The 25,757-nt window shown below is 40.8% G+C and overlaps 1 protein-coding gene across 2 annotated transcripts in view; it reads right to left on the bottom strand.

Moving 5' to 3' along the window:
• Window positions 1-3,786: 3,786 nt before the first annotated feature.
• NUDT14 (nudix hydrolase 14) overlaps window positions 3,787-25,757 on the bottom strand; it is a 59,020-nt gene continuing 37,049 nt past the window's right edge. For both annotated transcript variants that reach the window (XM_021554491.3, XM_031504905.2), the window contains exons 3-5: window positions 21,356-21,420; window positions 16,201-16,438; window positions 3,787-5,866 (exon numbers count right to left, since the gene is read on the bottom strand). In XM_021554491.3, the coding sequence (XP_021410166.2) occupies window positions 5,626-5,866; window positions 16,201-16,438; window positions 21,356-21,420 (544 nt within the window). In that variant the 3' untranslated portion in view covers window positions 3,787-5,625. The remainder of the gene's footprint in view (window positions 5,867-16,200; window positions 16,439-21,355; window positions 21,421-25,757) is intronic.

The following is a 25,757-nucleotide window of genomic DNA, read 5'->3' as shown; positions in this document are numbered from 1 at the left end:
TCTAGCACTCTCAAGAGTGTGATTGTGCCTTGAACAGTTATTTTAGCGATTGCTGCACGAGCAAGTGTTACCCCCAACACCCCCTCCCACCAAACAGGGCAGGACTCTGGAGGGACCCACACGCTGGGCAGGAGATGGAGGCACCTTTTATTCACCAACCTCCTCCCTGGCCAGACACGTTGGAAACCCAATTAGTGACCCTGGAGCCACAGCCTGTCCCCATCCCCAGAACCAGAAGAGCTGGAGGGGACCAGCAGGCTGGAGCAGAGCGATTCTCATGGCCCTGGTCCTGCCTGCAGCTCCCGGGGTGGCTTCGGAGGTGGTGGCTGGGCTGTGCCACAGAGAGAGCACAGCACCATCAGTGCCCCACATCACCTGCTGAGGGCTTTGGAAAGGGCTGGGCTGGAGCCAGTGCTGTGCCAGACACCCCAAAGCACTGGGGCAAGGCTCATCAGATGTTTCCATGGCACCTAGGGCCAGGTGAGATGTCCTTCTGGGCTTATTGTCTGGGCTTAATTCCTTCAGGGAATTAACAAACTGACCTTTTTTGTTGTTTTTTTTTTTCCAAGCCCCTCTCCACGAGTCCCAGGAAACAGAGTTAAACCCAGGCTGTGTTCACAGTGATGGACATACACTGGGACAGCATCATTTGGAGGGGTCAGCCTCTCACATATGTGTCTTCAACCCCATGAGCTTCCCACACACAGCAACATTTTGTTGTCATAAAAGGATCAAATCATGCTTTTCTCACTGTTGAATGCTCTACCCATCAATCCAATACCCTGAAAACTGACATACAGGTGGGCACAGGAGGAGCCCAGGGATGTTTCTGTTAACGAGGCTGGGGCACGAGGGCCACTGTTAATGGTGACATCTGCCAGACATTCTCACATTGCCTATTCCCAGCCCATTTTCCTCATAACCAAGGGTCCAAAAGGGGTTTCTTTGCACGTCACTGCTTTTGAATGTTTTATTAGAGACTGAAGCCAGTACAGGATATTGAGCACTTCAGCAGCAGAGCAATACAGTGCGTGGTTGGCAGGGTTTAATATGGATCTGATTGTATTTCCAATTACGAGAAATGCACTGAAGCCAGTCCTGAGACAGGCCAGAGAGCTCCAAGCGCCACAAATCTGGGCCATTTAGTTGCTATGAATTCTTCCTCTCTTCCCTCATGATTCATCTCGAGAGCATTTAAGTCCTTGTAAAAATGCATTGCCAATTAAAATGTGAGAGTAGCTCTGAAGGATTGGACAAATTGAGAAGTACCTTTGGCAGCAGGGTGGGATTTGAGCATCCCGTTTTTTGCTTGTATCAAGCTAGATCCCGCATGACCAGTGAGAATGAAAACTCCCACTGAAAACCTACTTCAAGGTCCACGGCATCCTTCCTTTAATGAAAGTCAAGTCTGGATTGTGCCTGAGGTCTCAGAGTTCCACCTTAATGCTGTGCTGTGGTAGATGTAGCATCCCAAAGCAAAGCAAGCAAACCCCTTTTTTAAGAGGCTGAGCCCAAAGAGGCTCGATTGCAAATCATTGGTATCTGATGCCAGAGCCACCGGGCAGCATCCCTGGGGCTGCAGAAACAGGAGCTTGCTGTATCACAGAATCACTGTCTTGGAAGAGACCTTAAGGATCATCTGATTCCAACCGCGCTGCCATGGGCAGGGACACCTCCCATCTCAGGGACACCAGGTTGCTCTCGTCCCCTGTCCCTGCTCAGGCAGCAGCACTGCCTGGTACCTCCCTCCCGGCACAGCCACCAAGAGAGGAGCCACAAATCCATCCTGTGCGCACAGGTTTCGCTCTGATCCTCCCGAAGCCTCTGCAAGCTCCGGGCGGTGGCTCGCAGCAGCTTCAAACAAGCGCATTAATGTGTGACAGCCTCTGCGCCCCGAGCGCAGCAGGGGCGGCCCAGACGGACTTTTATGGCCACAAAGGCCACGTCGCACCTGCTGGCGGTTGTGAATAGACTTGCAGACAGCACCAGGTGTGCCATTGCAACAGATCGCACAACTGGGCGTGCCTTTCATCTATGTATAGAGCCCCGGCGAGAGGATGGAGCGTGCTCGGCAATTGTCCTAATTTAGCAAAAATCCTATTTGTCCAGCGGGTCGCCCTGCGCGCTCGGCACGTGTATTTCAGGAGCAATTATCCCGGCTGCCCCGGGCCGGGGCCGCGGCGGGGCCGGGAGCGCTTCCAGCGGCGCGGAGCATCCCCGCGCTCCCCGGAGAATCCCGCACCCCGCCAGCCCCACCGGGCCGGTCAGCTCGCTTGTTTACAGCGACAGCTTTTACAGAAAGCGTTTTCATCATTTCTCTGCCCGTGAGAGCTGGGAGCAGCGCAGGGCTTGCAGCCACTTTACAAATAGCGTCACAGAGCAGTAACAGAGATCCATGGACCTGCAAGGTGCTGGTGCCTTCTGCCATCCAACAGTGAGCCCGACAGCGACACTGCACTGAAGATTTTATCATTCCAGGATTCATTAGAAGTCTGAGTCATAACTTCGGGTTCATTAGATTATTTCTACATCTCAAAGTCACATCGTAAAGACAGCAGAGATTCTAAGACTTGTGTTATAAATGTGGACCACTCAATTGTACTCAATAAAAGATGCTGATCTCATGGGGATGGTGGGGTGAGATCAGATCAGAGCTCTGCAGGCTGCAGCCAGTATTCATTAGCAGCAAATGGGGACCCTGCTTTATGCTGTCCACCCTCCATGGATGTATGTGTGGTGGCACGTCCAAAGGATGCATCTAAAACACAGATGTGACTGTGAGATTTCATTAGAAGAACTTTCCCCCTGCCTGGCTTGGCCAATGTATATTGGGTTTGCTCTAATTAGGATCTTTGAAATGAGCCCTGATGAGTGAAAGGACATCTGAATTGTTCTGGTTTTATTTTTATAAATATGAATCATCTACTGTGTTGAAAAAAAACCCTGAACAAGGCCAAGCCCTTTGTCCCACATTTTCAAACCTTTATAATTGCTTATAAAATCTCCCACCAAAATTAACATGGAAAAAGTAAGAGGTGGAAGACACATTTATATTTAATATTGCAGATTCAAACTCCAGATCTCCCATTGCTTTATGCACCGCTTTCAGTATACTGCTGTTTCTGTGGGAAATTCCCAAACTGGAAGACAATGGAAGCAATCCTGCGACTGTTTTGTGTGTTTGAGAATTGCACAATGTGGGGATGGTGAGGCAGAGCACAGGGATGGAGTCCAGCATCCCTTGGGGTGTAAAGCTTCAGAGCCACTGGGGTGTGTGCCCAGTAGACCCCTGGGGAGGAGCAGCCTGGGCGTGGGGACAATGCTGCTTGTCTGGCTGCCTCCATCACGGAGGAGTGCTGAGGGAATGCTCGGCTCACACCACTGCCCTCCATCACCCCTACCCACAGCACCGAGTGCCAAAGCACTCCGAGCCTGTAGGCTGTGTTGGTGGGGTCACCTCGGGGCACTGATGCCGCCCTGTCACCCCTGTGGCTTCCTCCCCACACCCCCCCACGCTGCCACATGTCCCCCTCTTCCCACAGGGTGACCTCCAGCTCTCTCCCCAGCCCTGGGAAGCCTCGGCTGCTGCTCTGGTGGCGATGGCTCCTCGGTGGCTCCTCGGTGTCACCCTGATGGCCCCGGCAGACGCCTCCTGCGAGCCCCAGCACGCTGGTGAGCGATGGGGAACAGCCTCCTGCTGACCAGCAGGAGCTGGGGCCAGGTTTTGGCAAGCCTGGCACTGCCCCTGGTGAGGTTTGGTACATTAAGAGGCACAGTCACAGCGCCTTGGAGGGGCAAAATATTTTATTTTTCCCTATTTCTGCATTATACAGAAAAAAGGCTTTTGACATGTATGTGTACAAGCTGCTGTGTGACCAGTAATTTTAGTGGAATCAAACAGAAACTTTGGTTACTACAGCCTGGAATAAAAGGCATTATTTATTCTGTGGACTGTAGTAGTTCATAAAGGCCTCAGCAGCAATCAGGACACACTGTACTAGACAGAGCAGTGGAGACCCCACCTTGAAACACCTTCCAATGTAAATACATCAGACAGACAGAATTTATTTGCTTCTCACAATAACTCAGCCCTTGACTCACCATGGACCAGGCCCAGCTCAACACAGCTGTGTCTGAACTTCCACAAATAGCCTGACTCCACAGACAGAGGCTGATCCTTCTTCCCTGGCTTTCCAAGGACCTTTCCTCCCTGTCATGAGGAGAACCAGCAAGCAGCAATTCTAAAAGCTCATTTAAAAAAAACCAACTTTTTTATTTATACACCTATTGAGATAAGCAGTGATTTAAAATCAGCCACTGGACACCATCAGACACCTCTGCTGCATTTATTTCAGCTGTTAAATTCAAGTTTGCATATTTGCAGTTCTCTTCTAAACACACTTAGCACCTCAGTACCCCTGGAGGCATTCATAATATGGGCTTGTTGATTAAGTCAGTGGATAACATAACCCAGTGCATAATTAAATTGCCAGACTTGATTCTGTTTCATTCATGCTCTTAACAGTTTCACAAGACAAACAGTCCACATCCAAACTACACTGATAGAACATGTACTATATGTTCTAATTAGACCACTTTATTAAACCAAATTAAATCAAATTATTAAATCAAGACGTTGATTTTAAAAGACATTCCTCAGTACATCTGTGCAGGTTGCATAGGCTTTCATGTAAACTGCACAAATCATGATAAAATCACAATAAAGCACTTCCAATCATTAGACTCCAAGAAGTGTTATCTGAAGGGTAAGTCCCATTCCTCCCATTTGGGTGGTAAGTAAATTGAGATCACAGCAAACCTCAGAGAAATCACTTGAGTTAATCACCTCATAGTCAAATTAAAAGAATTTGGCCTCTCTGGTCCCGCTCTAGAGGACAAAGTTTGATCTAATTTATCAACAATTGCCCCAAAAGCAAAGAAAGAAGCATGTGTTCCAGCAGAAGCCCCCATCCTTCACCCCTCCATCACCATCACTGCTGCCCAGCATTGTGATGGGAACAAACAGGAGCACATAATCTTACAGCTGCTCCATTGTCAAAGTGACACGTTAGCAGGATTTACAGACCTGTTTGCTTATGAAATAAAGGTTTGCATGTTCAGAAATGCAAACTCCTCCTCTGCACAGGAGCCACACACCACAGAAAAAGCTGCTCCCTAAAACAGTGCTGAACTCAGGAACATTGTTAAGTATCTGTGACTATTAAGGTTTGCTGATTTCTTAAAAAAAATAAAACTGGCAATGAATGCACAGCTGTCAGTATGTACAACACGGTGAGAGGCTCCTGAGACAGCTGTGCTGAGGGCTTGGGCAGCTCCTCAAAGCAGTGCTGTGAGAAAGGAAAACTGGACAAACTGAACACATTCACTTAACCTTTGCACAAAAATCACCATTTGCCTCTCCAAGGCAAATCCTGGCCCCAGTGCAGCCAGTTAGTGTTTTGCTAATAATGGAAACTGTGTGAAGATTTTAATTCACATTTTACATCCAAATTTATTTAAAGAAAAATTTGTCATGTGAGAAGTTGAGTTGATTGAGGCAGGCAGATTTGCAGTTTTCTGCATGCACAGCACCAGCAGAAAAGCTTTCCTTAAAATCATGGGGCTTTACTTTTTGGGTAGGTTAGGTGCTATGTTGTTGTGGAACCACATGAAGCTGAAGATGACACCCATTGTCTTTGGGAAAGTTTCATCATAAGCGAACTTCATGGATTCTCCTAAAGGTATTTCCACAACTTCAATCAGCTCTCCTTCTTCAGGCTGGCCACCTCCTTCACTGGTTCTCATCTGGTCGTTTACTTCTGCATAGAACAAAGTCTGCCTAGAACCTGTCAAACCAACTCCAGACCTGGAAAAAAGCAGAGAGGAAACTCTGGTTTAGATAGAAAAAAGGCTGCAAGGAGCTAGGAATGGAAACTTGGGTCCTTAATGTGTGAGACACTGAAAAATTGATTGCAACTTTTATGCAGAAATATCAACAGTTTTGAATACAGTTCCATATAAAATAAATCCATTTTCAAATATATTCTTTGGAAATATGTGAATTTGGGTGAAAATAAAGAAGGAAGATTTTGTACTGGTGAATTGTTTTCCTACACACACTGAAGTCAAGAGAAGTTCTTCCAGCTGACCTCAGGGAGAGCAATCTGCAGGATGACTCACAGAGATGCACAAACAACAGGAAGAAGCTCCCCAGTGTATCTGTGTGCTGTCGTGCTACATTTGTTTGCTTGTTTTTACACAAATATTTAGATTCTTTACTCTTAAGAAGATTATGTCCATTCACAGCTGGAGTCCTCCACTCATGGACTGGATAGGTAGAGAAGGGAAAGGCAGTCTGAGACTCGCTCTCTATCCTTCCTGAACTTTAGCCTTGACCCAAATGGACCACTGTAAGCACGCACATGTCCAAAGTAATTCAGTCTCCCTGCTAAATTTGCTGCAGTGGATTTAGCTGAGGATATTTTAGATTATGTAGTCTTTCTTCAGCTAGACTGCTTGCTGTGTATTATACTTCTTATTTGTTAATCCTCTATTTCCTTAGGACTATTTAATTTAGGTATTATTAAATAAGGGATAAGTAGATAATCCACTCATTTAGTCCTTCCAAGAAAATATTCACATTGTAATTGCAATTTCTTCATTTCACATGATTACAAGCGACTTTTCACATTAAATCTGGATCCAAAGTTCACTGAAACTATGAATGAGGCATTAGGGCAAGATGAAAAATTAGCTTCCATATTATTACACATACAGAGGATTCTCAGATTTGTAGCAGTGTTATGATCTCAGAGGGTATATCCAGATTTACCCAACCATTAGTCAACTAAATCTTTCAGTTAATCCAGCACACATCACACCCCATAGCAGGAATTAATCATTTGTCTCTCAGTTTTCTAAGAACACTGGCAATTATTTTGTTTGGATAGTTAGTAGTGACTACAGAAGTTGGTTTCTAATAGTGACTATTGAAATTGATTTCTTATATCAATATACACTTTAAAAAAATACTGAATAGGCAGCGAATCAGTGAATTATTTTCCTAAAATTACTTCTGATGCATTCTGTGACTTTGGACAAGATGTGTCACCGTGCCTCCAGGATCATTCCTATGAAAAGAAACTTGACCATCTTTGGCATTTTCAGGAACTCTGAAGGTTGATATTGGACCTGTTTCATTCTGTGCTCATCACTTTATCCCAGTGTTAGGACTGGGCTTTTTGATCTGAAAAATTTGCAAAGAATGCAGTTTTCTGGTTGCCATGAAGAAACACGGGACTGTGTATAATATATTTAATGTCCTGTTATTTATGATGAGTATCAAGTCTGACACCTTCCTCTGGGGTGCCCCACCTGGAGAATTAAAATGATCCTAACCCGAGTATTTCCATGTCCACTTGATATTATATAAAGGTTATATACAAAACCAGAAAATTTATACAAGAAGTACTTCTATAAGAACATTCTGACTTGATTATTTACAGCATAATCTCCTTCTATAGCACCTGTGACCATTTCCTTATGAAATAGCTAAAGCTGTGGAAAGCAGTTCACTTCCACACATCTTTTTTCTAAAGGAAAACCAATTTCCAAGGTGCTACACTGTAAGACTCAGGCTCTTGCCACCACAACTCAAGTAGCAGGATTGATTTCCATATGGTGTAATTTCTTTGTACTTATTCACATGATATTCCCTTGTTATGAACTAAATATATGAAGAGTAGCTACTACACTTAAAATACTTGAAAAGATGAAAGTCCTGGAAATCAAGGTCTTTCCTTTGTTATGATGCCCAAAGTTATGGTATTTCTTCACATCTATTGGCATATAATTAACCACCGAAACGAACAAACATTTCTAACAATACATATTCAAGGCAGGACATACCCACATGATCATTTTCTCTTACTTGATTATCTAACTATCTCTTCTCTGGTGCATTTTTGCCACAAGATATTAGTTATAACAAAATAAAAACTTCCAAGTGAGCTATAAATAAAACTAAAGAATGCTGGTATTAATACTTTTTACATTCTATTCTACTCTTTCCTTCCCAAACCACCAAAATCGAACATTTCTAAGCCTACCTAGAATCCCTTCACTATTTATATGGCTACTTTGCAGACTGTTGCAGGATGTTATTTATAAATATATTCACTCCTTTAATTTGTTGTCTTGTGTCCCTCAAGGGAGTTGACAGTTATTTCCAATTTGATGATACTGAACTGGGAGGAGCTGTTGACTCCTTCAAGGGCAGAGAAGCCTTGTAGAGAGACCTCAATGAATTAGGAGAGGGGCAATCACCAACCACATGGAGTTTAACAAGAGCAAGTGCTGGATTCTGCCTTCAGCATCCTCAGGGGGTGCAGCAGAGGCACAGGCAGCCATCCCTTCACTCCTGTGGCCAGCAGCAGGACCCGAGGAGCTGAGTCAGGAGAGGTTTAGGTTGGATATTAGAGAAAGGTTCTTCAGCCAGAGGGTGTTTGGGCAGTGGAACAGGCTCCCCCAGGGCAGTGGTCACAGCACCAAGGCTGACAGAGCTCAAGAAGCCTTTGGACAACACTCTCAGGCACAGGGTGTGGCCCTTGGGAGTGTCCTGTGCAGTCAGGAGCTGTACCTGATGATCCTTGTGGGTCCCTTCCAACTCAGCACATTCCATTAGTCTCTGATTCTAAAAGACTGTTTCAATGGTTTCAGAAAGAAGTTCAAAGACATAGAAATATACTTGAATTCTTAAAAGAGGCAAATATCTTACCTTTTTTCACTTGCTATTTTATTCTCTAAATGCTCTGGCTTACACTGCCAGTTGATCATTTTTGCATAGATCCGCATGGACTGCCCTTTACTAAATTAAATATTCTTCAGTATTGCTTACTGCTGTCTTTCACAACATTTCCACACTGCTAATGTACCCTGCTTGTCCTTAGAAAATTGCACAAAAAAATCAATGCTATTCACATTTTATCTGTCTTAGTACCTTTGGCTTTTATAGAAATCAGAAGTTAAATTTGTTGCTTTGACTCTTTTCAGGTAGAAGTAATAAAGCATTTTTCCATATAACCTTGCAAAACATTGTACATTTCAGTGATTTTGGGCACTGGAAGAAAGCAGAGAGGAAGAAAGTGGGTCTGACTGGTGAATAGGCTATAGGAAATATTATGTTTGCAGTGTGCTTTCAGGTTTATCTGTCACTAGGAATTTTCTCTGCTTTTGCAGAATTACCTGCATTTTCTGAGTGTGCTGCTTAAGGAATTTTGATGTGCTTTTAGTCCTATTTATACGCCACTTTCTGCTACTGTCTTCTTCTATCCCACATATGTGGCATATACTTTTCCTTACCCCAGTATTTCCCACTATGAATAAAACACTTTTGCCATGGTCTAAAATGAGTCACCTATTAACAGCTATATTCATTAGCTGTGAAAATCACAGGGGTCAGCACACCCGAACTGCAAGTGATGAGTTTCAGCCTGGGAAAGCCACCTTCCTGATAAAGGTGCCTTCCTGGGACAAGAGAAGCTTGGCTGGGGGGAGGGTGAGCAGGTCTGAACTCAGCACCAGCCCATGGTGAGACTTCAGGCTTTGGTGTGAGCCCAGGGTTTAGCAGCATGCTGCCCAAACCCAGCACGTCATGGCTCACACTGACCCAGACCTACTAAGCCTGGCTTGACCTCAGCTGACTGTTCCAGCTGTATTCTGATGTGTCTGCACAGGGCTTGACTGATTTGCCACTGGGGGACAAAGGCAAATGATCTACACAAAACACAGCTCAGTTTTGTTGCCTCTTCATCCTGAGGATGGGTTTCCTCCAAGAGCTGATGGTCTTTCCAGTAAACAGCTACAGGGCTCACAAATACTCCTTGTCAAGTCATTAGGGCTTAAGCTCACAAGCCATGTAATTTCAAGAGAGAGATTTTAAACCCCAAAACTCTATTAGCACTAAACTTTCTGCGTTGCTTCAGAGAGTTAGAAACCTCCATTACCTTTGACAACAGCAAGTCTAGGAATGTAAGCATGTCAAAGCAAGGATACCAAAGTCGTATGGTTTTCATCACAACAGTAACTTATATATAAGTTTAACACATCAAAACAAGATTGTATGCTGCCTTCCCATATTTCATTTTGAATAAAACACTCAAATAGTGAGATTAAATCATGCTATGGCTTTTAAAGCCCTGGGCAACACCAGAGAAGAAACTTCTGTAGAGTGACTGGAAGCACTTCTCACCTCCTGCCCAGGAGTGGGACTGGCAGGCAGCACGAGGCTGTAATTACAGTATTTCCATCTACTTCCTCCTCAGACCAGGGGAAACACAGGAGGCAGATTGTCACTCCAATCTGTTTTTGAAACACGGCCATAGCAGCTACCACAAAGCCTTTGTTTAACTGTTCCCTTTTATCAAATGCACGAGGAAATACGGCGCTCGAAATCGAGCTCACAAAATGGGACTTCTCACTTGTCCCAAGTTCATGAGCATAAAAACACAGTGCATACATTTTTTATCAGAAATGGGAAACGGTATCTTATAGCTTAAAAGAAAAGGTTTAGTAGTGTCTGAAGCCACAAGTGAGACTGAGTTTGCCAACATTCCTTGAGCTTTTGCTTCACAATGAGTGTGCACACGTCTGCATGTCCATGTACAAACATGTTGGCAATCAGGGCCAAAATTCAAAGCTTCTGGTTCAAATTAGCTTTGCCTTTTCCTCGTGTCTGGGTGCTCACCTATGCCAACCAAGCATCTCATTAATAAGTATCACATTTGTAAATATTATATTTTTAATTTGAAGAAACAAGCATGTATGAGAATGTAAACAATATTTTATACTCTGCTGCAACATGGGGAACAAATAAATTGGTTTATCCTTGTGAAGACTTATTACTTTAGTTCAGATTTCTGATAGACAGCAATTAAAAGCTAAATTTCTTTAATGTGTTAATATTAAACAAATACAAAATCTATACACAATCAACATTCTTATCAACACAGAAATATATCTCTTTTTTTGGTTTTAATCTTACATAGTTAATGTCCAAATTCCTGAAAGCAATATATCTTTTTCTAAGACATAAGCCATCTGGATGCAAAATTTGGGTATAGAGTGAATACATAATTCATGTTTACAAATAAATGTGACACAAATCTCTGTTATTCATGCTTAAATCAAGACCCACTTAGGCATGCAACATGTAAACTGATGATCAGTGACATGCAGCTCCTATTGTCACTTCTTAGGACCTTTGAACAGTTCTGACATTATAAGCAGCAGGTGCAGGCAAAAAAGCACAGAAGTAATTAACATAAAATTATATTACATTATGCCATCACCCAACAGGTGTACTAGCAGGTGATCTTTCTAATTATAATGCACTCTAACATTTTCAGGGCTTTTATTCCTTCTACATAAAAACCTGTGAATACAAACCATTTTTACCTCATTGCACAGAGGCTAAAAGCCATGGCACAGTAATTGGAACATCCAATATTAATTCTCTGAATGCTCTTCTTGTACACTTTGGAAACAAAAATCAAATGTAGGAAGATTAAAGTAAGTACCTATTTTAATATAGTCAGTCCTTTAAACTAATCCATCTGATTTCTTTGCAGTGAGGCTGAAAACCTACAGCTCCTATTGTATCCAGGTCAGAGGCAAGAGTATTTTACAGCCCCTGGGAGAAAATAAAGATGTAATGAAGGGAAAAGGAAGCTGAACTAGAAGCTCTGGTTCAACTCTACCCTGACGTTCCGAGGTGCTACTGAAGTCCAATTAATTTTATAAATATTCTTCAGGACAACCAACATTTTCAAGAACTAAAAGAAAATACTTTGCAATAGCAACAATAACATCAAGGAGAACAATAACAACAACAACAACAACTTATTTCCCTGCCCTTGTCTTGGAAGGAAACACCTCAAGGCAGGGCAGATAGCTGGAAGCACTTCAACCTAAGAAATTAACTCACAGCTGAATTTCAGCACATGGGATTCTATCAGAAAACTGCTGGGATACCATGACAGAAAGAAAATTGTTATATCTGGTACAAGTAAGTCCAAAGTAAGACGTTCACTTAAAAAATTTTGCATTTGTGAAAAAAACCCCAAACATTAAAGGAAGCTCACAGATTTCTTTCAGAGCTTTTAAAAATGTTGAATTTAACTGCAACCTTCAACCTTCATGAACCCTCAATTTATAATTATACTACAACTGGATTAGCTTTATTTTGTTGTTTTATTATTGAACCAGGTAATTCCTTTATACCCCTCACATCAACCACCTATGCTATTTTGGACTGATGCCATACATACAACTGACAAGAATTCAAGACAACAGCAGCCACCAAAACTTCCTGGAAGTCTCCGAAAGTAAATTAGCTGCAGCCATAATTTAAACCAACACTTTTTCAATACCAAAAGGAAGTTACTGAATCCCAAGCACAAATGTAGAAAATTGTGGAGTGATGATACTAAACTCACCACACAGGCTACAAACAATGCAGATTCTTATCGGAATGATCTCTCCTCTGTCTACACAGCAACATGAACCATCTGCATTTTAATTCATCTCCTGTCGGGCATTTTTCTATAATAGGAACAGATATTTCTGACTTTCAAAGTGTGATTACTCTGTCCTCTCCAGTCAAGTTCCTCTAAATATGTCTGTGTTTCTTGTTATCTGCCCCCAACCCAGCCTCCTTCCCTCACCACACCATACTGTCCTCCTGCTGCTGGAACAATTTGTTCCAAAGACTCTTTCTCAAATGGTGCAAATTCCCCAACTCCTGGCTTCTTTCCTGATCCCTCACTGACTCCACAGCTCCTCTGTGGATAATTCAAGGTAATTAAGTGTGAGATCTGCTTAATTCACTGTCTGACTTCTATGTGATGAGTATTAAATCACTGGAGCTTTGACAGAGCTTAATAAGGGGTCCAGTGGCTTAACTCCATGTTTATGAATTACCTGTGGCAGTACTGGGGTCATACTTTCCAGATTAGCTGAGAAGCACTAAAAAAAAATCCCACAAAACCACTGCTACAGGCCCTGATAATAAATGAGGAAAATCCCTGCTACCTTCAGATTATCTCTAACCTATACAGTTATAAAACAGAGGACAGAGCAAAGTTAAATACAGTCTCAATACTTTCCTCTTTTCCTTAGAGAATTCTTCTCTACCACAAAGAATGTACTTTCCCCAGGTCCATTTAGTTATCAGCCTATGATTTTTCTGCATTTTTTCTCCATCTCTTCTTCCTCTTTTTCCACTCAAGGTTTTCATATTCATGTTTTCCCCATAGTGTAAGTTCTCCCTATGGATTGTCCATGCTCCATCTTCCTTAATCCATTAGGCATAGAAATATATTGACCTCCCTAGCCAAAACCATTTCTCCCTTTCCATTTGATGTGTCTTTGGCTCTTCATGCCCTTCTGTCAGGTCTAGCTCAACTCCTGCTTTTATTTCAGTCAGGCACTTCCCTTCTGATGACCATGATTCCAGCAAGGGGTGTCATTAGGAATACAACTCCCTGCTTTCAGATAAAAGGCTGTGATGACACAGAATATGGACAGGAGGTGAATGACAACGCAGAATCATGGAATATTCTGAGCTGGAAGGGACCCACAAGGATCATCAGGTTCAAATCCTAGTTTTGAGACAGGGAGGCATTGTGGAAGATAAATTGCATCAATAATGTAATGCCTCTGCAAAAAAGGCAAACAACAAACTGCAGTGTATAAAGAATGATCTGTGAGACTAGGGGAGATAATGCTTCCACTCTATCCAGGAAAGCCCCCACTAAAGTACTGTGCTTCACTTTGGGCACTTGATTTTTAAGAAGTGTGCAGACCAGATGGAGAGAAGGCAGAGGACAGCAGAAGGAATGATCAGATATCTAGAAAATATGATCTGAAAATACAGACTAAATCAACTAAAATAGTTTTGCACAGGCAAAAATAAAATAAAGGGAACATGCTTTAACAAGGAGGTGGAAGGAGCAGAAGTACTTCATGTCCACTGGGGACAGAGTATTAAGTGTCAGTGTTGAAGTAAAGAAAGGGAAATTTAGGCAAGATATGAAGGGAAAGTTGCTTTTGGTACAGACAGGCAAGACACTCCAGACAGAATGCCAAAACCCTCCAAGAGAGGCCACGGAATGATCCGATTTGAGAGAAAGAACAGATGCACATTTGTCACAACTGGTGCCAGTCTAGCTGAGGCTGATCTTTGCAAGAGGAGCCATCTAGAGAGAGCCACCCAAAACTCTGACCTGAGGCACTGGATCAATAAATAATGCAGAGCAGCTATTACACAGATTGTTGGGATGGGTGATAAGAGTAGAAGTGCAGGATGCATTGCAATTGTAATGGCATGCATATGCATTAATGCAGTGCTTTATGCCTGTGTTTTGTATTGACAGTCACAGCATGAAACAGCAGCATAAACCACTTGGAAAAACTTACTACAGTTAGAAAAAGCCCAGGAATTCTTATATGTAGTGCAGTCATTACAGAAAAAAATGTCCTTAGGAGACTATAAATGAACAAATTACTTCCTGTCTTTGCATTGAATCCCCAAGGATCAGAAAGATATCACAATCCTTGGCTGGAGGAAAACAGGACACTACAAATAGGAATAATAGAATAAAACCCTAATAATAGAGCATGGGAAATCACAAAAAAACCCCTGTGAAATATCATCTTTGAGGTGTCAACCTCATAATTATTTAAAAATGTAAAAATTATAAAAATTGTACAGGCCCTTTTGACTTCAGCATGGATCTCCATGGGTAGAAAGCTGTGTCCACATGGACAATGGAGGATTACGAGCTCTTTGCAAGGATCTCAACAAAGAAAATCCAAATTGTATACACTCTTCACAACTCAGTGCAATAAAAAAAAACCCAAAAAAAAAACCCCTGAATTAACAACCACCTGTAACATAGAAACACATTTATCAACATCAAAACACAGAGTTTTATGCAGATAAAAATCATTCAGTCAAACATCTGCACTAAATCTACAACCTTCTACAGGAATTGTATTCTACTTTTCCTCTTTTGCATTTGTATGCACATATACGTACACATACATATGTATATATCTGCATGCAGCAGCCTGTCAGTGTCACCCAACCTATGAAATTCTATAGACAGCTTTTGCTCATAAATCTGGAAGACACTTTTTCTTTCAGTACAACAAACCCTTAATCTGGTTTCAATGAGTTGTAAAAGACAGCTCCTGTGATTCACCCCCTCCCCTCAACAGAAGCACTGCTTGTTAATCCAGCAGGAAATAACATTTGCCAGGATTGACAGCTGTGGATTTGTATTCAATTCCCAAATTAAAAACCAATGACAGCGCCTAGTTCAATGGAGATGTCAAGTAAAATAAAGAAAGTAAAAAACCTGCTGCTTTCTCTGTAAAATACAAACATACATACATTTTGGATAACAATACTAAAAGCTGGGAATGAGATAGAATAGGATTAAAGCTGTGTGCAAAGTTTCTCTTCAGAGTTTTTTTCCACCAACACACGCATTGTATTTTTCCACTTACATATTAATTTTCCCCTTTACTCCTAATAAATGTTTTAAAACATGTTAAAAACTATTTCAATAACTATTTATAACCCTGTGAAAATACAGTGTAATAATTTTGACAATCAACTCTGCAAAATCTTCAATTATTGTCCAATTCAAAGAAGCTTTAATTACAGACCAAATATTAGGAAGAGATCTAGTGCCACAGGTTCTCATGCTTCTGCAAAATCATGTTAAAGTCTAATGAGAGAGTATCTTGGGCAGTTTCTATTGTTAATCTGAATAATAAGAATTAGAGATGGAAAACACCCAGTATAGAAAAGATGGGCTGTTTTCTTGTGTTGTACCAAACTCTGAGGAGCCAAATACAACATTTTCCCGTCCTAATTGTTTTTGGAATAAGTCACAATAGTATGATTCTTCCTGGGAATTAAACCCCATAATTATAATATTGATTATATAATTCTAATTCCTTACATTTCTGTAAATACTCCTCTCACTTGCTAAAAATTACACCTTTCTTGTACCTTCAGATGTCCACATTCCTCCAACACTCCATTTAAACAGGGCAAGAGGGAACATTCAGGCCACTTCAGCAATCTGTGAAACAACAAAATGCTAAGTGCTGTAACTTGCTGCTATTTACCTGTAAGAAGTGATCCTCCTGAGGCCTGCAGTGGAAACACGATAGCCACACTCTTCCAAGACTTCTTCACAAGCAATTTCTTCTAAAGAAAGGCCTGGCTTGTCCACAATGCCAGCACAGAGTTCATAGGTCACTCCAACCACAGCAGGTAAGGGATTCTCCAGGGAAGTGAAGCTCTCCTTATCCTGATTCTCAAAGACTTGAGGATGATGCCTTTCAGTTTCACACATGTAAACAGCTTAAAAAAAAAAAACCCAGAAGAAAAAAGAAAAAGAAACAAAAGGCAGTATGTTAGTCTCTTCATATTAAATATAAAAAAGGGTGGTAGACAAATTTTGCCTGGAAATTAACAGCCATGAGAGTACTTGAGAGTAACAAGGAATTCAGCTGTGTTATCTGTTAAAATAATGACACACAGAATTGGAATTTTAAAGAACAAAGGTTCTCTTGCCATGTCCGTAAAATTATTCTTTAAACTCTTGTTTCTACTTACATCATCTGAAATGAATTCATGCACACCTTAAAATAAATAAAAATTGAAAAAGGAAGCTAGTTCATCCAAGAAATCTAAGTGCCACAAGCACCACACAACTCCCATTAGTTGGGCAATGCAGATATTGGGATTTAATTTAAACTATGCAGTTATCTTGCAGGGAAGTTGGGTTGCACATAAAGTACCATGTGCACAATGATGAGTCTTTCAGCCTGTCAACTCAGCTGTTATTTAGAAAGGCTATGAAAAACATGTATGTTTGTTTGAAAAAAAAAAAAGTCCTCTTTTGAACATATAATTCCTTGCACAGATTCCTTGTAGAGTCTGAAAAAGACTTCTTGAACTAATCTACGAACAGCTGCCACTGTAATGCACTCCTCAATAAAGTGCAAATGTCAGATTTTAGTCCTTATTTAAGCAAAACCTCTCACTGATGTCAAAAGAAATTTTGCTTAAGAACTGCAGGACTGGATGTCAACACACAAAGAATCCCTACTGACAGACAACTTCAGATCATTGTAACTTTAATATACAGGCATAATTCCACTTGTTTTTCCTTGAGATTTCCTTATGTCTATCCCCTTGCTTTTCATGAAAGGTTTCCAAGAGAGTGTTATAAACCACCCTGAATAAAACTGTTTTAAACTTTGAACCTATTTTTATTCCATTAAAATATTTTACATACATACTTCACATACACGTAACATGGTTTTCAGATTAGTTTCTCTTTTATTTCCCATTCTAAATCTTGCAGAATTGATAAATAACAACTCAGGTTTAATAGGCTTTGTCCTTCCAGATACTGTAGCTTGGTATTTCTTAAAAAAAGGTGTCTGGAGAAATGTTGCTGAATAACAGTGAAGTACCACAGTGACTTCTTAAGCACTTGGTCTCTGAGGCAGAGTCTACACCCCAGCAATCTGTGCCTGGGCTCTTTCTGCAGTGCTCATTTTGACACCTCAGAAGTGCAGAATAGCAAGATCTGCACTTGAAAGGGAGATGTCCAGATCAATATCCAAAATCTAATCTTCCTCCAGAAGTTAAAACTTTCAAAGCTGCTAGTCTTAGGTGTATCCAGGTATTTGAGATTCAAACAGGTATGGATTGGAGTTTCTATTTCTTACTTGAGAGACGTGAGTTAGAGCTCTTTTTTTTTTTTTTAAAGCACAGCATGAAGCCAGAAAAAAAATACTCCCTGCCAGCTCTAAGGGACAGCTCCTTGAAGGGTGTCTATTGTCATTATTCCAAAAACTTCTAAAAGCTAGGAAAATTATCATAAATGACAACCACATCCAAGATTTCTCTGAGACGAGCCAAATCCTCTGAAATCCTTATTTCTTTTTTAGTACTGACAAACCCATATCAAATAATTTAAAAAGGAACAACACATGCATGCCATTAAAGGCTTTGGGCACTAAACCAGGATGCAGGTAAGAGTGTGGGATACAGACATATGAAGCTGTGACTTGAAAGTGTTAAAAGTCTTCTGTATCCCTGAAACCCATCCTGTCATTCCATCAGACACCTGCCATTCTCCTTCTCCCTCAGCACAACTGGGCCCCACGGAGATCAAAACCTACATTCCCAGAAGGACCTAATTCAGCAGTCCTCTTCAGAGCAAAGTCCTGTGATATGGCCACACTTCAAGCCCAGGAACAGTTTTTCTCTGTAGATAAGGAAGAAAAGAAGCAGTACCAGCCACTTCTGTAAGAGCCTAAATATTAGAGCATTCACCAAGGAGTCTGATTATGAATTTACTATCACTTGGCTTGCAAAAGTTCAAACTCAACTCACAGATAAGAAAAGCCTGAAAAGCCAAACTGCCTTCTAATGTCAGGGAACAGAGAATCTCCCATAACTCTCTTGAAAGTGCAAAACTGACTGCACAAGTGATGCACTGGATGATGAAGAACTGGATGGAAAAGCAATGTGTGACCTACTGACTAAGGCACACTCTTCAGAGCGAAATCTGTGACCCTCCTCTTCCTCACCAGAGATTGTCATCTTACTGCAAATCCACAGAGGCTGGAAAGCAGATTCCAGAAGCCCCAGCACAGTCACCCACCCACTTGTCCCATGTCCATTGTTCCCTTGTCTTCTGACGCTTCCTCAGCCAGGAATTGCCCCTGCACCATTGCTGGGCAGTCTCCTCCATCACCAGATGGACACGGCCATGAGCGGCAGCATGGTGAGGAACCAACCTGTGCCAGGGCAGCTTCTGCCTGCACATCAGGGACAATGACAACAGAAAGGGCTGTCAGCTTTGGAAAAGGCTTCCCAAGGAAGTGATGGAATCCACATCTCGACTAATTACCCTGGAGGCACTTGGCTGTAAGAAAGTTTCCACTCAGAGTGGAAACTCCAGTAGAATTGATGTTCTCACCTTCCTTTCTGTAATGTGGGACAAAGGATAGATGGTTCAACCAAACAGAGCAAATAAGATCACTGCTGCTATTAAAAGCAGCCTTTGTAGGACACATACAGGGACTTATTTGCTGTCCCTAAACAGAAGAAAACAAGAGTACAGACTAAGGAGCCAGTGGGGTTTGGCTGTCTGGGAAGGCGCTGGCTTGTCTCTAAACTTCTGACTGCACTGGAGTTTTGTACCTCCTGAAACAGAATACGGCTTATGATTCAAATCTTTGATACTGTTCATTTTAAGTGAGTGGAAAAACAAACATCACAATCCATTGAAAGGTCATTATCCTTACAGTTAATGAACCAGAGAACATTTTCATAGGTCCCAACCCTAGCAACATATCATTTTATTGTATTTGAAAATGTGTGGTCAATTGCCTACCAAAATAAGCATGGACCAATCCCATTGCAAATTAGTCATGAGTGAGGTACATATACAGAGATACATGCTTATCTTTCTTCTCTCTGTGTGATTTCATGATCATTCAAGATGATCTAATCCCAGAGCACACTGTTTGCCTCACTGATCATGTGCTTCTGCCACCCTCGAGTCAGCATGAACTCCTTCAGCTCCCTGCTCCTCAAAGCCTCCTGTCTGCAGCCATTCTGTTGTGGCTGCATAAGGGCTGCTGCTACCAAACAGAATGGGAGGCATGGGTGTCTTTACAAGCAGCACAGACATCAGTGGGAAAAGCTGCTCCTGCCAGCACAGCCTAGGGAAAGGTGAGCACACCTGGCACCAGCACACGTGCAGGGGACGTGCCTGCAGAGCTGTTCCCTCACAGCAACGAGTGATCACCTTCCTGGTGGGACCCTGGTGGGATCTGGCAAGGAGAAAAGCCTCAGCCTTTGTCTTGGCTTCATGGACCAGGCACCAGGGCAGACATTAGCCATGGAATGGAGATATAACTATAACAACTATAACCATAACCGTAACCATAACCATAACTATAACTATAACTATAACTAACTATAACTATAACTATAAATATAACCATAACTATAACTATAACTATAACTATAACTATAACTATAACTATAACTATAACTATAACTATAACTATAACTAACTATAACTATAACTATAACTATAAATATAAATATAAATATAGGGATGTGAGTAATGCAGGGCATTGTTGAGATCACTGAAGTCCTGTGGCATATCTGACTGACCACTGGGCCCAGGACCAGGTGTTGGAGCAGCACCAGCCTCTGGAATGGTTTAACTCCAGTCTTTTGGGGCTGATTTGAGACTTTCATAGAGATAATGCAATGAATGTGTTGCTGCTCAGTCCATATATATACATGTGTGTGTATATATATATATGTGCATGCACAGATATGAAGGCTTCTCCCTAAGATTGCTCAAAGAGAGCAAGAGCTAGGGGAGCCATATATTTGCTGGCAAATAAAAGACAGTGGATTAGTGATGAACAAATAACCAAACACTTTATACAAGTCAATTAGCACTTGATGAGAAGGATGCACTCTCAGTGTAACACTGCTGCACAGCACTGGAGAGGCTGTGATCACTGTCAGGAAGAAAGGGCAGTGTGACACTATCCTAGAAAGTTTTTTATGAAATCTACCATGAGCAGTCTTGAAACGGTCTCTTAGCAACAGTCAGTGAAATACCTTGTCCTTTCTTTTAATTAACATGCAGTGAATACACATTTAGTTTTTAACTTCCAGGAAGTAAATATTGCTATGAATTAAAATAACTGATACAAAACCTCAGAAAAAAATGTATATAAACTTAAATTCAAAATAATTGGTAAAATGAAGTTGTCCACATACTGGTGAAAAAGCATACACTCCTGAATCTCCCTCATTTCAAATTCCCAACTATACAATGCACAATGAGACAGTACAAATAAAAATAATATTTAAGACAAAACAAAACAAAAAGGAAAATACTGTGCTTCTGTACAAGTAGGTCAAGAAGGAACTTCAAATTAAAGCAATTTCTTGCACGATCATTGTAGAGCTGTTTGCAATTCCATCCAAAAAAGGACAATAACCAGCCCAAGAGCAGAATGTAAGACTACCCTGATCATTCGTTTCATCTGTAATGGAAATTTCCCTGGTTAGAAATTCTGACTAACTGAAAAGGATGGGCTATCATACCAAGAAACAGAATATAGAACAAAGATTTTATCACCACAGATGCACCAATTTTAACTGCTAAACCCTTAAAAGCTTGCTTCACTAGAGAGCAAAAGTAAATGTAAAAGAGAGGATTACCTGGGCGGAACTGCTTCACCACAACAAAGCACTGCCGAGAAGTATTAAAGATCAGGATTGACACACTGAGGAGGAAGATAAAAAACACCAAAGATCAATGCTTTATGAAGGATTAATGCAGAACTATTAAACTTAAATCTTGTGAATTTAATTTCAACTTCATAAATACATGTAAAATTTATTACTAAAGCCTCAACACAGCAAGGTCCTTGTCCAAAATCCATCTAGAGGGATAGATAATGGATCATGTTCCCAAAGCCCATGACAATTTTGCTCAAAATTAAGTCCCTTTTGTCTCCTGGCATGCAAAATAAGCACCAATCAATTCCTTCTTGCTAACAAGAACACCACCACCACACCCTCTTCCAGTCTAAGAACACTGGTGCTAGATAGCAAAAAATCCTTACAACTAAAAACATTTTCCCCCTTATACCAGTCTCAAATTAGGACAGTCAAAACCTCAGGCACAGTCTAGTCTCATTCAGAGCCAGTGATTCTGTAAAAGCATAGAGCATCTCCTATCTGCAGCTACTGGCTGAGCTCAGGTTTCAAAACAGATACCATCCAAGTTCAGTTTTGTACAAACTTAATCTAGTAGCTTCACCTGCTACATTCAGTGTTCTTTGGTTGCTTGCAGTACATGTCAGGGGACACCTGATGGGCTGAGTATTTGGATATGCTCTTGTTGTGTAGAGTACTGATTTCTCTGCTTGCCTAACACACTCTCAGATTTACTAGTTTAAGAAGATGCAGACGGAAGTTTTTCCCCTTAGTTGGTAGCCCACTGCCACCTGAGAAAACAAGTGTGTATTTTGCTCATTACTATGGCAGCATTCTCTCATTTGTTCTGCCTCACTGTATGCAATTGAGACGTTAATTCATTATTCTATGAATTCTACAATGGATAAGACTCACAATGGCATATTTGCAGGGTTGAGTCAAACTTTCAACTTTCCTTGTAAAAGAGCTGTATATTTATTTTCACTATTTGATTTAATAATGAAGTCTCAAGCTGCCAAAGAAAATGCTATCTGATGATTATTAAAAACAATGTTAATGTTTATTATAATAATATATAAAAGCCAAAACAGAATGGAGAAGTCCAGATGTTAGTATTTATATTCATGCTTCTATTCTCAAAGACCTGTACTGCATATTGATGGCTTCCTGCCCTGGGAGATGCCATTTGCAGACAATTTTAAAGAAAAGGTTTTAGCCTTCAGAGAGGCTGGAGGAGAACATTCACTCTGTTTACTGGCACTAGGGTTCTTTCTGGAATATCTGTGAGTTTGTTGGAAAGAAATGAAGTTAAACCACACACCATAATATTTTTAACATTACTTAAATATTATTCTTTTATTCTTTGATTTTTTTTTTCTTTTGCATGACCATTCCTCTCCCCAAAGCAGTATTGTCTGAGGGCAGACACTGCTCTAAATAAAAGAGGAAAAGGAATTACTGCTGCTGAACCTTTGTTTTTTGTCCACGGGCCCTGCCTGAAACTGGAGAGAGCAGCAGCCTAAAGCTGCTGATGAAGAGTGGAAGCTTCCTGAAGCAGATGGTTGCCCTTTACCTTTCTTTACATCCACCACCCCAGGCCCAATCTTTCCTTTGGCTTGCCTTCTTCAGCACGTCTCATTAAATAACTCATACCAACTCATTAAAAATGGCTCAGCTATTAGACATTATTTTTTCCTAGGAGTCAATCACTTGAGATTTTTTATGGAACAGATGGGAAAATTAAAAACAATCTGTCAGAATTAAGGAACAAGATCAAATTAGCTGGAAAGGAGTAGCAGCAAGTTATTACAATTGTCTGCTTCTCACACCATCTTGAGATGAGAGGGTACAGAAATGGCACAAATCTGTACAACTTTCTATTTAATTACTTCTAATTTTCTGAGAGCCTGACAAACAATTTTGAACAGAAATGTACATTTTTTAACAAACCACAACACACAAGCTTGTCGGAGTTGGAGAGTCATGGAAGAGAAAGTTCAGAATTACATCTTCTTAGGAGGGGTAACATTGAAAATGCCATTTGCTGTTTCATTTTACAAAAAACAACATAACATGAAATATTTCCATAGGTCACCAGGTCTGTAACTTCTGAAAACCCACTGAAGGTTGCATTCAGGACAGTTATTTGAGTATTAGACAAAGTTAGAGCAAGATAATTCAACTGAGCTAAGTAGAGGAGCCTCACTCCCATTTTCAGTGGGTTTCCTTAGAACGACCCAAGTGGGTTTATATGATTGGTCTGGCCTGTAAGGAAAATATTTATCTTCTGGAATTTTATACCATCATACAAAGAATTCATTACAAAATCAGTTTGAAATTGCTATTTTTACAGATGATACAGGCTATTAAAAAGAACTACAATGTTAGTAGTTCCATTAGTAGGTCCAAATACATCTTTCAGTGGTGCCATACCATGAGGTATTACAGATGCTTCAAGGCAATTCCCTTCGAAGTATTACAACCAGATCTATTTTAGGGTATACAATACCCTGTTTTTAAGTGAGGAGTAAACATACAAAAAAATTAAAACATCCACAAGGACTTTGGTGAGCATCTCCACAACTGAAAGATACAAAAAAGAAATTAAGCCAAAGTTGTACAATTGGGAAAAACACACAGAAGCACTAGAAAAGAAAAAAGAAAAAAAAAAAAAAGAAAAACAAACAAACAAACAAAACCCAAAAAAAAAAAAAACCCAAAAAAAAAAAAAAACAAAACCAGCCACATTCCCTAAAAGAAGGCAGTAATACTATACAAGAATTTAACCTAAAACGGGTATCAAAGGTCCTAATGTAATAACAGGCTTCTTGTCTCAAACAGGAGCACAAAACCACTTTTTTATTATATTTCACAAAGGAAAGCAATACCCAGATATAAAAGGATCATGATAAATCCCAAGCTTCCATCCATGCCTTAGAACAAGCTGCACTAAGGAAACAGTCTCAGGTCAGATCTGCTAATCTTTACACTTTGTGTGGCAGATTACTTTTACCATATTCCAGAGGTGGGATCTCTGCTGGCTATTCCTCCAGCAGCTGACTCTGGGGGAAATCAGAGGTGTAAAAGGGGAGCTCAGGAATGCAAATACCACTGCCCAGTGAAGGAGACTTGGCTCCTCCACACCACATCTGTCGAGGCTGCATTAGGAACTAGAGCCAAACAGAAAAAGAACTTATTAAGAGATGACAGGGTGTGTGAAGTGTCTTCCAGGGCTGGTGAAGACCACAGACCTACTTAGCCTTCAGCCCAATCTCATCCTCAACTTCCCACTGCAGTAGCTCCCACTCATTTTATACATAAATCACTACTCTAATTACAGTAGTTTTCCCCAAAGAAAGCAGGCATGTAAACAGTTTACTATGCAATGATGTAGAATATTGTTCTTTCTATAAATATGGGAACAATTAGAGTAGCTTTAAAATATTTTAAGAAAGATATGTACCTAAAATGTTACATACACAGAGCATTTAACCTGTACTTGAGCTGTTGTTGTACTCAAGTTTGCAGGTGAAGTGTGTCTGGTCTTGGCACCTTGCACAATGTTTTCTGAAAGGGATTTCAACTATTTGGCCAAGGCTCTCATGTAGCATTTAGCCATTTAAACTTCAAGAAATCCCTGAGTGAAAAAGGTATTAGGATTCTTTGATGGATATCTGACTTCCCTAAACTAAGTCAATGTGCAGAAATCAGACAGCTGACCCAAGGACACTGTAACATACAAGTGCACAAACTTAATTCCTCCTCCACCTTTAAGACTCTTAGGACAAGAGAAAATACCCACCTGAACACAACCTTTACAGCTGAAAACACCACTGAGAATAGTTTAGAAAATGACTCCATTGTGTGCCATAGAAAACTACATTTTTCCTTCCCCCAACACAGTAATGCTGATGCTTTGTGATATTCCAGCTCAGCAGACATTTAACTAGAAATACTACAACTTCATGCTCTCAAACCTGAGAAAGGAAGGTGGTGTTTCATGGAGCAGCACAAGACACGCAGCATTTGACCACAGCAGCTCTGAGGTAGGGGACAGATGAAAACTGACATCCTGTTAAAATGTGCACACACACATATGGACCATGCAAAGTTAATTCTTTTGAAATACATCCCAGCAATTGAAATCAGCAAATTAACTTCACCACAGCTTCTTAAATGTGTACTTCTAGGGCTATAGAGTTAATCCACATGCAACTGCTGACACTTACTAATTACTTTTCGTGAGACAAACTTTCAAAATCCTTTAATAAATAAAGATGGATTCAGTCTTTCTTTATTCTTAGATGTGGTCCTAATGCTGACTTTACAAATGTGAATTTCGAAACTAAAAAATAATTTTAGAAAATCCCCACAGTACAGCAATAGCAAAGACAAGGACAAT

Source organism: Lonchura striata, chromosome 6 (genome assembly GCF_046129695.1).
Source record: "Lonchura striata isolate bLonStr1 chromosome 6, bLonStr1.mat, whole genome shotgun sequence".
NCBI classification, from domain to species: Eukaryota; Metazoa; Chordata; class Aves; order Passeriformes; family Estrildidae; genus Lonchura; species Lonchura striata.
This window is presented reverse-complemented; position numbering and strand designations above follow the sequence as displayed.